This window comes from Vulpes vulpes, chromosome 2, assembly GCF_048418805.1.
Source record: "Vulpes vulpes isolate BD-2025 chromosome 2, VulVul3, whole genome shotgun sequence".
Classification (NCBI taxonomy): domain Eukaryota; kingdom Metazoa; phylum Chordata; class Mammalia; order Carnivora; family Canidae; genus Vulpes; species Vulpes vulpes.
In genome coordinates this window covers 102,528,856-102,541,178 of record NC_132781.1, presented here as the reverse complement: position 1 = coordinate 102,541,178, position 12,323 = coordinate 102,528,856, and the positions used below count along the sequence as shown (strand labels likewise).

At 40.5% G+C, this 12,323-nt stretch overlaps 1 protein-coding gene across 1 annotated transcript in view; it reads left to right on the top strand.

Moving 5' to 3' along the window:
• The window catches only part of LOC140595961 (uncharacterized), a 145,733-nt gene extending 140,800 nt beyond the window's left edge, over positions 1-4,933 (top strand). Inside the window, exons 37-38 of the mRNA XM_072742460.1 lie at positions 3,687-3,732; positions 4,690-4,933. Coding sequence (XP_072598561.1) covers positions 3,687-3,732; positions 4,690-4,826 — 183 coding nt within the window. The 3' untranslated portion in view covers positions 4,827-4,933. The remainder of the gene's footprint in view (positions 1-3,686; positions 3,733-4,689) is intronic.
• The last annotated feature ends 7,390 nt before the right edge of the window (positions 4,934-12,323 follow it).

Below are 12,323 nucleotides of genomic sequence, written 5' to 3'. Positions count from 1 at the left end.
GTCAAATAAATAAATACATGAAATCTTAACAGAAAATTGGTTTGTATCGTTGGCTGCTCCTACCTTAGAGGCATTAAAACTTATAGTTGTTCAATTTTCTCTTTGGATAGACCCTTTCATTATGGCATAGTGTCTTTCTTCATCTCTTAATGCAGTCTTTGGTTTAAAATACAATTGTCTGATATCAAGATTGCCAATCCAGTTTTTTTTTTAATCTCCTTTAATATGACGAAATGGTTTTCCACCCCCTCACCTTCAATCTGGGTTGTCTTTGTGACTAAAATGAGTCTCTTGCAGATAGCATATCCATGGGTCTTGCTTATATTTTTTGTTTTAAATCCACTGGGATACCCTGTGTGTTTTGGTTGGGGCATTTGGCTTGTTTACATTCAGAGTAACGATTGAAAGATATGGATGTAGTGCCATTGTATTACGTGTAAAGTCCATGTTTTGGTGTACTGTGTCTGTTCCTTTCTGGTCTGTGTTACTTTTGGGCTCTGTGTTTGCTTAAAGATTCCCCTTTACCACTTCTGGCAGGGCTGTTTTAGGGATCACAAATTCTTTTATTTTCTGTTTGTCCTGGAAGCTTTTTATCTCCCCTTGTATTTTGAATGAGAGCCTTGCTGGATAAAATTCTTGGCTGTAGATTCCTCTCATTGAGCACCCTGAGTATATCATGCCAGCTCTCTCTGGCCTGCTAGGTAGGTCTCTCTGGATAGATCTGCTGGCAGTTGAATATTTCTCTCCTTCTTGGTTCAGGCCCTCCTGTTCCAAGCTGCTTTCAGAATTTTCTCTTTGTGTCTGAAAGTTGCAAGCTTTGCTATTAAATGTTGAGATATTGACCTGTTTTTTATCGATTTTGAGGAAGGTTCTCTGTGCCTCCTGGCACTTGAGTGCCTGTTTCTTTCCCCAGATGAGGGAAGATTTCTGCTATAATTTGCTCAAATATGCCTTCTGCCCCCTCCTTCCCCTCTTTCTCTGGGATCCCCATTATTCTAACATTGTTTTGCTGTGTGGTAAGACTCATCTCTCAAATTCTCCTGTCATAGTCCAGTGGTTGTTTCTCTCACTTTTCCTCAGCTTCTTTATTCTCCATTGTTTTGTCTTCTATATCACTACTTCTCTGTGAAGCCTCATTTATCCTAGCAGTTAGAACCTTCATTTTTTATTGCATCTCACTAAGATTAACCTTTTTTATTTCAACTTGATTAGATATCAGTTGTTTTATTTCTCCAGAAAGGCATTCTCTAGTGTCCTCTGTGTGTTTTTTAAGCCCAGCTATTATCTTGATGGTCCTTATTCTGAACTCTCGCTCCAGCCTCTTCCTTCTATCCGTGCTGATTAGGTTCCGGGCAGTCAGTACTACCTCTCGTTCTTTGTGGTGATATTTCCATCTTGTCATTCTGTCCAGAGAAGAATAAATGAATGAGAGAACAGAATATAAAAATATCAAGAATGACCCCAGATAAATACACTAAAGAAATCAGAAGAGACCTGAAGTCAATTTAAAGGTTAACAAAGGGGGATCCCTGGGTGGCGCAGCGGTTTCGCGCCTGCCTTTGGCCCAGGGCGCGATCCTGGAGACCCGGGATCGAATCCCATTTCGGGCTCCCGGTGCATGGAACCTGCTTCTCCCTCTGCCTGTGTCTCTGCCTCTCTCTCTGTATGCGTGACTATCATAAATAAAAATTTAAAAAAAAATAAATAAAGGTTAACAAAGGAGATAATAGAATTAGATAGCTGAAGAGAGCAGAGCAGTACACTGGATCCTATGTGAATTTTGGTCTTTTTGTTAGGAAATTGCATCCCCAAATGGTTAAGAGAAAACCTTGTATATATACAAAAATAAAATTAAATACAATGAATGGATAGAATGTAAGTATAAAAATGGAAATTAAAAGTCAAAATAAAAAGGATATTATCAGCCAGTTGAACACAACAGAGCAATATACTATATCCTAAGTATATTTTGGTTTGTTTGTTTCTTAGAAGAAACTCCATCGCAAAATTGTAAAGAATGAAAAACTTCATTATATGCAAAAATAAAATTAAACGCAATGAAAGGAGATTGAATGTAAATATGAAAATTAAGATAGATTTTAAAAATAATATAATCAGACAGATGAAGAGAATAGAGCAGTATACTAGATTCTGGTTGTACTTTAGTCTATTTCTTAGAAGGAACTACTTCCTGAAATGATATAGAAAGAAAAAGTTCAATATATATAGGAATAATATTAAGAGCAGTGAAAGGATTGAATGCAAGTGTAAAAAGGTAAATTGTAAGAGTTGATAAATGAAGAAATTGGTTGAAAGCAAAAAGAAAATTAAAATAGAAAGACTAAGGAGTCATGAGAAATAGCCATGAGTTCTATATACTGTTTGCTCCTAGCACTGGAGTTCTGCAGCTCTGTATGATGAGTAAAGTTGGCCTTAGCAGGATGTTGTTGCTGACCTCCTGAGGGAGAGGCCTGTTGCACTGATTCTTAGGTGTCTTTGCTTAGGGTGGGATTGCACCACCCTTGCCAGGGGGCCAGGCCAGGTAAGCAGCTCCAGATTGCTCTCTGTGGCTTTTGTTCCCTGAAGGCTTTCTGGGCAGCTTTAGAGGATGAGAATGAAAATGGCGGCCTCCTAATCTCCAGCCCTGGAATAGAAAGATCTCACTCCCTACTGTGTCTCCCTGGTTTCTGTCTGCACTCTGTATTCACCCAGCCTGTGACCAAGCATTTTTATCTCAAGCACAGACCCCCTTTTGATTTTCCAAACTTTGCAGACCCCTGTAGCCCCCATTCACGCTGTGCCTCCAGGGGGAAGGAGGAGGTCTTGCCCAGTTTTGCCACTTGCTGGACCCCTGCTTGGAAAGTGGTCACCTGACTGTTCCTCGGTTTGGGGTTTATGGCAACACTGAGCTGAATGCCCACTCCTGGGCTCACTGATTGCAACTGGCTTCCCTGCCAAATGCCTTGGCAACTGCCATACTCAGGCACCGCCCCCATTCCTTCTGTGACACCCCGCCCCCCGGGATCCTGAGACCACACTGTCTGTCCCACTTAGGATGCTGCCCCCCATTGCCACCTGAGCACCTTTCAAACAGGGATGTCCTCACTGGAACAGACCTCTTAAAAGTTCTGGTTGTGCACTCTGCTGCTATATCACTTTCCAGGACTTGCCTTCTGGCTTCCAGAGGCTCCCTGCCCCCCTGGTTTAATCTTCTGATATATGCCTGTGATTCATTTCTCCACAGCTCCTACCTTGCAGAAAGCAGTCACTGTTCTATTTGTAGAATTGCAACAATTCTTTTCATGGATCTCTGTCTGAGTCCACAGGTGTTCAGAATGATCTGATACCTATGTAGCTGAATCCCAGACACCAGACAAAACTAGGGTCTCCTACTCCTCCACCATCGTCCTCTTCTTCCAGAAATTCTGTATATTCGATTGATCAATATTAAATGTACTTTTCATTAGACTCCTCTAAACACCATTATAGGTTTCTTCTCAGTTATCCAGATTAAAATAAGTAGGGATTTATTTTATTTATGTGATTATCTTTCTATTTAAGCAAATTGTAACTTTTACTTTCTAAAAGTATCATTTCCAGACCACATTTCATAAGCAAAATAAAATTCCTACAGTAATGTCTCTTGTTTAACTTGAACATTGTAAGTAACGTTTGACTTATTTCAGATGCTGCAGGAATTGGAAGACAGTATAACTGGAGAACTAAAAGAAGGTATGTTGCCAAATGTACAAATTTAGATGGTCATTAATTTCTGAAATAAACCACAAATAGTAACTGGCATCCCTTCCCCTTGTTAAAATTTTGTCTAGATATATCTAATAAAAATGTAAAACAAAAATAGTGAATAACAGACTTATTCCTCATTTGGTCATCGTGTTTCATACCTTTTTTTTAAAAATCTGCAGCCTGTGTGCCTCTTAGCACTTTTGGCTGTAATCTTCCTTCACTTGTGCCATCGCTATGGAACTGTCAATCTGAAAATGTGGGTGTTCTCAGATTCTTGTTTCTGCTAGTGGTAGAAGACCAAACAGACCAGACTTGTCTTAGCAATACTTAGTTAAGCAATTATATAGTTCATATAGCTGTCCCTTGACAGGTGACATTTCAATCTCCAGCCACTGGTTTTGCCATTGGGTAAAATTCCAGGTTTCTTAGCATGGAATACAAACACCCAAATCAATTTGGTTCTTGCCACATTGGTGAGCCTTCTCTGTGCTTTGCAGAGAGTAATCTTTCAGGGATCAGCCTTCCTATTCCCTCCACCGAAAAGCAGACAATATTGATAGAAAACCAGGATGTCCCTTCTGTGTGTTCTTATAATGTCTTGTTTTAAACCTGTCATGGTATATTTGACTCTAGGTATTGCCTCTTTGATTTTTCAGTTGATAGTATATGATTGTTCAGGGGTGGACTGTGCCATCAGCTTGCAATCTCATCTTGTAATGAGAAAACCAGAAGCTCTAGTATTTATCCACAGTAGCAATTAATTCAATGGGCAATCGTGAGCAAACTTGATTTAATAGTAATCTTGTATTTTATATTGTAGCTATATGTAGATATTTTTCATTCTTTTAACACTCAGAAGATCCCAAGTTTTTTTTTTTTTTACTAACTCTAGTTAACTACAAAGTATTTCAGATAAAGAATATTATTCTTTCTCTTTTTCAGTTGCTCGTGAATTAGAATCAGGATTCTGTAGATCCTCTCCTTTAGGACCTACTGACGAATCAAATGTAAATCAAGATCTAGTACTGCAAGCATCACAAGAATATGTAGAGATTTTCAATAGAAAGTATATGATCTGAAAGATATATAGTAACAGTTTATTACCTAGATGTTTAACATAACATTTTAATTGTTTCCCAGTAAATGTCTGATGTACAAAAAATCTTTATTAAAGGAAATTTTGTTATATCATGTGTAATGAAAGTTTATATATTATTTTAAGCTATGTTTCTTGGCATCTGATTAACTTTTAAGCATATTTTGTACATGGAAACCAGCATTATTGAGTTTTATAGGCTCCAATCTGCCCAAGTAGATCAGACCAAGTTGTCAATAATGTTTCGGGGATGGTAATTGATAGTTTTTTTTTTTTTGTATTTTCCATGTTTTATTACTACACATAGGATTGAGACACATATCATTTTGATATACTGCTGCTAAAGCTATCACCAATGTTTGTATGTATTTCAATTTTTATAGTGCCATAAAGCCTGATAATTTTAATTTAATTTTATTTTTTATTTTTATTTTTATTTTTATTTTTTTTAATTAATTTTTATTGGTGTTCAATTTACCAACATACAGAAAAACACCCAGTGCTCATCCCGTCAAGTGTCCACCTCAGTGCCCGTCACCCATTCCCCTCCAACACCCGCCCTCCTCCCCTTCCACCACCCTTAGTTCGTTTCCCCGAGTTAGGAGTCTTTATGTTCTGTCTCCCTTCCTGATATTTCCCAACATTTCTTTTCCCTTCCTTTATATTCCCTTTCACTATTATTTATATTCCCCAAATGAATGAGAACATACACTGTTTGTCCTTCTCCGATTGACTTATTTCACTCAGCATAATACCCTCCAGTTCCATCCACGTAGAAGCAAATGGTACGTATTTCTCGTTTCTAATTGCTGAGTAATATTCCATTGTATACATAAACCACATCTTCTTTATCCATTCATCTTTCGATGGACACCGAGGCTCCTTCCACAGTTTGGCTATTGCGGCCATTGCTGATAGAAACATCGGGGTGCAGGTGTCCCGACGTTTCATTGCATCTGAATCTTTGGGGTAAATCCCCAACAGTGCAATTGCTGGGTCGTAGGGCAGGTCTATTTTTAACTCTTTGAGGAACCTCCACACAGTTTTCCAGAGTGGCTGCACCAGTTCACATTCCCACCAACAGTGTAAGAGGGTTCCCTTTTCTCCGCATCCTCTCCAACATTTGTTGTTTCCTGCCTTGTTAATTTTCCCCATTCTCACTGGTGTGAGGTGGTATCTCATTGTGGTTTTGATTTGTATTTCCCTGATGGCAAGTGATGCAGAGCATTTTCTCATGTGCATGTTGGCCATGTCCATGTCTTCCTCTGTGAGATTTCTCTTAATGTCTTTTGCCCATTTCATGATTGGATTGTTTGTTTCTTTGGTGTTGAGTTTAATAAGTTCTTCATAGATTTTGGAAACTAGCCCTTTATCTGATACGTCATTTGCAAATATCTTCTCCCATTCTGTAGGTTGTCTTTTAGTTTTGTTGACTGTATCCTTTGCTGTGCAAAAGCTTCTTATCTTGATGAAGTCCCAATAGTTCATTTTTGCTTTTGTTTCTTTTGCCTTTGTGGATGTATCTTGCAAGAAGTTACTGTGGCCAAGTTGAAAAAGGGTATTGCCTGTGTTCTCCTCTAGGATTTTGATGGAATCTTGTCTCACATTTAGATCTCTCATCCCTTTTGAGTTTATCTTTGTGTATGGTGAAAGAGAGTGGTCCAGTTTCATTCTTCTGCATGTGGATGTCCAATTGTCCCAGCACCATTTATTGAAGAGACTGTCTTTCTTCCAATGGATAGTCTTTCCTCCTTTATCGAATATTAGATGACCGTACATTTCAGGGTCCAATTCTGGGTTCTCTATTCTGTTCCATTGATCTATGTGTCTGTTTTTGTGCCAGTACCACACTGTCTTGATGACCACAGCTTTGTAGTACAACCTGAAATCTGGCATTGTGATGCCCCCAGCTATGGTTTTCTTTTTTAAAATTCCCCTGGCTATTCGGGGTCTTTTCTGATTCCACACAAATCTTAAAATAATTTGTTCTAACTCTCTGAAGAAAGTCCATGGTATTTTGATAGGGATTGGATTAAACGTATAAATTGCCCTGGGTAACATTGACATTTTTACAATATTAATTCTGCCAATCCATGAGCATGGAATATTTTTCCATCTCTTTGTGTCTTCCTCAATTTCTTTCAGAAGTGTTCTATAGTTTTTAGGGTATAGATCTTTTACCTCTTTGGTTAGGTTTATTCCTAGGTATCTTATGCTTTTGGGTGCAATTGTAAATGGGATTGACTCCTTAATTTCTCTTTCTTCAGTCTCATTGTTAGTGTATAGAAATGCCACTGTTTTTCTGGGCATTGATTTTGTATCCTGCCACGCTACCAAATTGCTGTATGAGTTCTAGCAATCTTGGGGTGGAGGCTTTTGGGTTTTCTATGTAGAGTATCATGTCATCGGCGAAGAGGGAGAGTTTGACTTCTTCTTTGCCAATTTGAATGCCTTTAATGTCTTTTTGTTGTCTGATTGCTGAGGCGAGGACTTCCAGAATGATGTTGAACAGCAGTGGTGAGAGTTGACATCCCTGTCTTGTTCCTGATCTTAGGGGAAAGGCTCCCAGTGCTTCCCCACTGAGAATGATATTTGCTGTGGGCTTTTCGTAAATGGCTTTTAAGATGTCGAGGAAAGTTCCCTCTATCCCAACACTCTGAAGGGTTTTGATCAGGAATGGATGCTGTATTTTGTCAAATGCTTTCTCTGCATCTAATGAGAGTATCATATGGTTCTTGGTTTTTCTCTTGCTGATATGATGAATCACATTGATGGTTTTACGAGTGTTGAACCAGCCTTGTGTCCCGGGGATAAATCCTACTTGGTCATGGTGAATAATTTTCTTAATGTGTTGTTGGATCCTATTGGCTAGTATCTTGTTGAGAATTTTTGCATCCATGTTCATCAGGGATATTGGTCTGTAATTCTCCTTTTTGGTGGGGTCTTTGTCTGGTTTCGGAATTAAGGTGATGCTGGCCTCATAGAACAAATTTGGAAGTACTCCATCTCTTTCTATCTTTCCAAACAGCTTTAGTAGACTAGGTATGATTTCTTCTTTAAACGTTTGATAGAATTCCCCTGGGAAGCCATCTGGCCCTGGACTCTTGTGTCTTGGGAGGTTTTTGATGACTGCTTCAATTTCCTCCCTGGTTATTGGCCTGTTCAGGTTTTCTATTTCTTCCTGCTCCAGTTTTGGTAGTTTGTGGCTTTCCAGGAATGCGTCCATTTCTTCTAGATTTCCTAATTTATTGGCGTACAGCTGTTCATAATATGTTTTTAAAATCGTTTGTATTTCCTTGGTGTTGGTAGTGATCTCTCCTTTCTCATTCATGATTTTATTAATTTGAGTCTTCTCTCTCTTCTTTTTAATAAGGTTGGCTAATGGTTTATCTATCTTATTAATTCTTTCAAAGAACCAACTCCTGGTTCTGTTGATCTGTTCCACAGTTCTTTTGGTCTCGATATCATTGAGTTCTGCTCGAATTTTAATTAACTGTCTTCTTCTGCTGGGGGTGGGGTCTATTTGTTGCTTTTTCTCTAGTTCCTTTATGTGTAAGGTGAGCTTTTGAATTTGAGATCTTTCCAGTTTTTGAATGGATGCTTGTATTGCGATGTATTTCCCCCTCAGGACTGCTTTTGCTGCATCCCAAAGATTTTGAACGGTTGTATCTTCATTCTCATTAGTTTCCATGAATATTTTTTTTTCTTCCTTAATTTCCTGGTTGACCTTTTCATCTTTTAGCAGGATGGTCCTTAACCTCCACGTGTTTGTGTTCCTTCCAAACTTCTTGTTGTGATTAAGTTCTAATTTCAAGGCATTATGGTCTGAGAATATACAGGGGACTATCCTGATCTTTTGGTATCGGTTCAGACCCGATTTGTGACCCAGTATGTGGTCTATTCTGGAGAAAGTTCCATGTGCACTCGAGAAGAATGTGTATTCAGTTGAGTTTGGATGTAAAGTTCTGTAGATATCTGTGAAATCCATCTGGTCCAGTGTATCATTTAAAGCTCTCGTTTCTTTGGAGATGTTGTGCTTAGAAGACCTATCTAGTATAGAGAGAGCTAGATTGAAGTCACCAAGTATAAGTGTATTATTATCAAAGTATTTCTTCAGTTTGGTTATTAATTGGTTTAAATATTTGGCAGCTCCCACATTCGGAGCATATATATTGAGGATTGTTAAGTCTTCTTGTTGGATAGATCCTTTGAGTATGAGATAGTGTCCCTCTTCATCTCTCACTATATTCTTCAGGGTAAATTTTAATTTATCTGATATAAGGATGGCAACCCCTGCTTTCTTTTGAGGACCATTTGAATGTTAAATGGTTCTCCAACCTTTTATTTTCAGGTTGTAGGTGTCCTTCTGTCTAAAATGAGTCTCTTGTAGACAGCAAATAGATGGGTCCTGCTTTTTTATCCAGTCTGAAACCCTGCGCCTTTTGATGGGGTCATTAAGCCCGTTCACGTTCAGAGTTACTATTGATAGATATGAGTTTAGTGTCATCATATCTATTCAGTCCTTGTTTTTGTGGATTGTTCCACTGAACTTCTTCTTAAAGGGGAATTTTAAGAGTCCCCCTTAAAATTCCTTGCAGAGCTGGTTTGGAGGTTACATATTCTTTCAGTTGCTGCCTGTCTTGGAAGCTCTTTATCTCTCCTTCCACTTTGAATGAAAGCCTTGCTGGATAAAGTATTCTTGGTTGCATGTTCTTTTCATTTAGGACCCTGAATATATCCTGCCAGCCCTTTCTGGCCTGCCAGGTCTCTGTGGAGAGGTCTGCTGTTACCCTAATATTCCTCCCCATAAAAGTCAGGGACTTTTTTTCTCTTGCTGCTTTAAGGATCTTCTCCTTATCTTTGGAATTTGCAAGCTTCACTATTAAATGTCGAGGTGTTGAACGGTTTTTGTTGATTTTAGGGGGGGATCTCTCTATTTCCTGGATCTGAATGCCTGTTTCCCTTCCCAGATTCGGAAAGTTTTCAGCTAGGATTTGTTCAAATACATATTCTGGCCCTCTGTCCCTTTCGGCGCCCTCAGGAACCCCAATTAAACGTAGGTTTTTCTTCTTCAGGCTGTCATTTATTTCCCTTAACCTATCCTCATGGTCTTTTAATTGCTTGTCTCTTTTTTCCTCAGTTTCCCTCTTTACCATCAACTTGTCTTCTATGTCACTCACTCGTTCTTCCACCTCGTTAACCCTCGTCGTTAGGACTTCTAGCTTGGATTGCATCTCATTTAATTGATTTTTAATTTCTGTCTGATTGGATCTAAATTCTGCAGTCATGAAGTCTCTTGAGTCCTTTATGGTTTTTTCTAGAGCCACCAGTAGCTGTAAAATAGTGCTTCTGAATTGGCTTTCTGACATTGAATTGTAATCCATATTTTGCAACTCTGTGGGAGAGAGGGCTGTTTCTGATTCTTTTTTTTGAGGTGAGGTTTTCCTTCTAGTCATTTTGCTCAGTGCAGAGTGGCCAAAAACAAGTTGTATTGGGAAAAGGAGAAAAAGAGAGAGAAGGAAAGAAAAGAGAAAAAGAAAAAAGAGAAAGAAGAAAAAAAGGGAAAAAGAGAAGAAAAAGAAAGAAAAAGAAAGAAAGGAGAAAAAAGAAAAAAAAAGGGTGGGGTGAGGTGGGGGAAGCAATCAGAAATCAAGAAGAAAGAAAGAAAAAAAAAGCACAAAACAAAACAAAAAAAACACAAAAAAAAAACAAAAACAAAAACAAACAAAAACAAAAACCACGGGGAGTATCTTCTGATTCTGTATACTTTAAGTCTCTTGACTTCCCTTGGAACTGGTCCGTCTCCTTGGTCTTCTGGGGGAGGGGCCTGCTGTGCTGATTCTCAGGTGTTAGCACTTGGGGGAGCTGCTCTGCCCCTGCCTGGTGCAGGGCTCAGTGGGGGTTGTTCACCCCGTGAGGCCCCAGGAGGAAGCCACAGTGGCGGGGGCAGCTCTGGGACCCTGGAGTCAGCTCCCGCAGTAGCTCCGGGGCTCTCCGTCTGCAGGGCCTGGGGGCTCCCGGGCGGGGCCGCTGATCTGCTCAGCTCGGGGCAGGAGCCTCCTTGCTGTCCTGGGCCCTCCCGGCCTCTGCCTGTCCCGGGGGAGGCCGGATCCTGGGCTGTGTCCCGGCGCCCTGTGCTCCGGCGCCTGCGCTGTTGGATTCGCGCTCCCGGCGGTGCAGCCCCCTCCGCGGAGCCGCCGCCCGAGCCCCTCCGAGCTGCTCCGGGTCCCGCCCGAGCGCTGCAGCCTTTAGGGAGCTCGGCGCACTCTCCCGGGGCGCAGTTCCTCTGTTACTGTCCCCGGGAGCCCGAGGGCGTCCCCGCCTTTCTGGGGATCCTGCTCCAATTCCCCGGGAGGCCTTTCCCCCGGGAAGGTCAGTGCAGCTCCTGCTCCTCCGGGACGGGGCTCTCCTGTCCTGGGGACACTCGCCCCGGCCTCAGCCCAGCTCCTCGGGGCCCCTCCCCCTTGGAGGCCTTTTGTTCCTTTATTTCTTTTTCCCCGTCTTCCTACCTTGATAGAAGCGCGAACTCTTCTCACTGGAGCGTTCCAGCTGGTCTCTCTTTGAATCTCAGGCCGAATTCGTAGATTTTCAGGATGATTGGATGGTTTTCTAGGTAATTTGTTGAGGACAGGTGACTTGGAGACCCTACTCCTCCGCCATCTTGCCCCTCCCCCTGAATAGGTATTATGATGACACTAAATACATATCTTTCAGTAGTAACTCTGAACGTGAATGGGCTTAATGACCCCAACAAAAGGTGCAGGGTTTCAGACTGAACAAAAAAGCAACCTCCCGCCTCCCAAAAAAGAGCAAGACCCATCTATTTGCTGTCTACAAGAGACTCATTTTAGATGTAAGGACACCACAGCCTGAAAATAAAAGGTTGGAGAACCATTTACCATTCAAATGGTCCTCAAAAGAAAGCAGGGGTAGCCATCCTTAAATCAGATAAACTAAAATTTACCCTGAAGACTGTAGTGAGAGATTAAGAGGGACACTATATCATACTTAAAGGATCTATCCAACAAGAGGACCTAACAATCATGAATATTTATGTACCTAATATGGGAGCTGGTCAATCAATTAATAACCAAAGTTTAGACATACTTAGATAATAATACACTAATACTGGGAGACTTCAACACAGAGCCTTGTGCAAATGACACATCTTCTAAGCACAACATTTCCAAAGAAACAAGAGCTTTAAATGATACACTGCACCAGATGATTTCACAGATATTTACAGAACTTTACATCTAAACGCAACCAAATACACATTCTTCTCAAGTGTACATGGAACTTTCTCCAGAATAGACCACACACTGGGTCACAAATCAGGTCTTAACCGATACCAAAAGATTGGGATTGTCACCTGCTTATTTTCAGACCATAATGCTTTGAAACTAGAGCTAAATCGCAAGAAGAAATTTGGAAGAAACTCAAACACATGAAGGTGAAAGAGCACCCTGCTAAAAGTGAA